We start from the raw sequence: 2,454 nt of genomic DNA on the forward strand, positions 1-2,454 counted from the left end.
AGCATGATGCTTATGAGCTGCTCCCTCCCACAAGAGAAATGAGTGGATGTTAAAATCAGCAAAGAGAAAAGGGGTTCTCTGCAGGAGGGAGACACCAACACTCACAGGAAATTCCCTATTTTCACACTGCTATGCCTCACTAAGGATGAGAGTTACAAACCTTATCCATAAGAGAGCTGGGTACAGTTCAAGGAAAAAATGAAACTACTTAATTATGTGTCATCAAAATACCATGAAATGGTTTTATGCAAAGAACTTTACTGATGTATGCACACGGCTTTAAGGAAAATGAAGAAAATCAAAGGCACTAACGAATCTGTGAGAAAATTGACTTATTTATGTATGTTTGAAGGAACTTTCCTGTGTTTAGTGATTTCTTTAATTTTAGCAGCAAAGATGGCATTTTAACTATTGGTGTTCACACACTTTTAGACATTCAGCTGAAATTTCTATCAACTCTTGAGGCCCATATTGCCAATATCTATTTTTCTCCTACTTTGTATTCCTTCAGTTCTTCCATGGTTGTGCTGGAAGGATTAAATGGTCACACTCAACATAATCAATTAACTAGAGGAGGGACAAAGCCATGTGAGTCAGTAGTGAATGACGCATCCCCTGCAGAACAAGGAGGTGAGTTGTTGCATGTAGCACAGGTGTGGCAGACAAACAGGCCTCTCCATCTCAGTTAGACCTGATGAGAATCATTCATTGCAGAGGTAAAGTGCACATTGACCAGAAGGACATCATCCTATCACTATAGGAGGCTCTGCACCTTTGAGGCAGATAAGATGAACAATTGACTCTTCCACCACTGGCCAATCACTGCTCCTCGGTGGGACACAGTGTCAGAGTTCTGAGACCAGAGAGAAACTCAGTCAACTCATGAATGAAAATCTACTCATTGTTTATCCATTCCTTATGAAAAAGGACAGTCAGTATTGGGAGCAAGGCACAGAGGTGATGTAAGCACCATTGTGCTGATGGTGAAATTTGGCAGTATTTATAGTTTATCCAATAATTCTGTTTTTACACAAATGTTCTAAACATATCTTACCCTGGGATAGAGTTCTCACCTTGTTTCTCAAGGTGTGTAACAATACACCAATGCCTGAATTCTCCCAGCTCTTTCTGAAATATATGGCATGCCTTTCAATCATTATGGAAATCCAATACTGCCCGCCCCCAACTTCATTTGATTTGAAAACTATTTTTTGTCCTATGCTTCCTCAGCATGTGATCCTGGTGCTCACAGTAGAGTATCACCTTCCCTGTGTAATGCTCTGCATTTCAGTGATGTCAGACTGTGTTCTGTATTTAAATGTGTACATTAGAACTGAAGACAAATCTGTTTATATATTTAGTTATTTCAAAGATAAGTAATAGCTATGTCTGTAGAGCAGGTCTCTGGGGAATATGTTCTATGATTTGAAATCATCCAGACATAAAGTATTTTAACCTTCCATGTCCCTTCCCTGCTTCTACTTTTGACCTTGAGTTTTCTGTGTGCTCAGTGCCCCCTGCTGGACTTGAAAACATTGCAAGCAGGTTTGTGTCTTAGCTCACAATTCCCTTTCCTCACTGTGTAAAACAGTAGTACATGGCAGTATCTTCATTTCTTAGACTGCTCATTTGCAGGTACAATGAGTTCTTATAATTGTCTCTGGAGATAGTAAATCGACCATTCACAGACTCTGCATAGTATCTTGCACTTCCATCATATTTTATAGTTGCTACCCACTCCGGCCCCTTCCCTGGGGCTTGACGAAACCAGTGCATCCAGTGATCACTGAAGGTGAATCCTGAGGCTGCACAGGAGAGGGTAATGGACCCTCCAGACTGTACCAAACCGCCCTGAGATACTATCAGCTGCACCTGACATTGGATTCCTGAAAACACAGAGAACCATAATCAGAAATCTGTTGCCTATATCCATTATCCCTCTTACTCATGTTCTCTTACACAAAGAAAATCTCTTCCTTGTAAATTACCTTTTATAAGAGCAAAAATAAAAACCCATCTAAGTCCTAATTCCATGGTAAGCAGTCTATGTTCAGTGCTGGTCACTGAATGGGAAGACTGGCTGGAATCCAGGGCTCAGTTCCACTGTCACAGGTGAGGCTCAGCACTGGGCTGGTTTTCATGAGCAGAGGAAGACATTATTTGCATCTCTTCCTGCTGTATAGTAAGCTCTGAGGTTGAAACCAAGGGAGAAGACAGTGTTCACAGCAGATGCAAGAGTCTTCATGGTCATTGACAACAGTGACAGAGTTTATGATGTTATGATATTGTACTACATACTTTTTTCTGGTTAAACTTTCACCACACTTCATTCATGTTTGTTTTGTACACAAGATTTGCATTATATGTATTAATTAATTTTATGTATTAAAAACGTACAATTGAAAAGGCATCACACACTGTCACATTTCTAGATGATGTTCAGGTCTGGTGTGT

General features: G+C 40.2%; 1 gene segment (V, D, J or C); it reads right to left on the reverse strand.

Annotated features, from left to right (window-relative positions):
- Window positions 1-1,575: 1,575 nt before the first annotated feature.
- Window positions 1,576-2,064, reverse strand: LOC118575857. The segment is given in 2 exon segments: window positions 1,576-1,886; window positions 1,989-2,064. Coding segments are annotated over 2 exon segments (357 nt in total).
- Window positions 2,065-2,454: the final 390 nt, after the last annotated feature.

The sequence above is a fragment of the Onychomys torridus genome, unplaced genomic scaffold (assembly GCF_903995425.1).
Source record: "Onychomys torridus unplaced genomic scaffold, mOncTor1.1, whole genome shotgun sequence".
NCBI classification, from domain to species: Eukaryota; Metazoa; Chordata; class Mammalia; order Rodentia; family Cricetidae; genus Onychomys; species Onychomys torridus.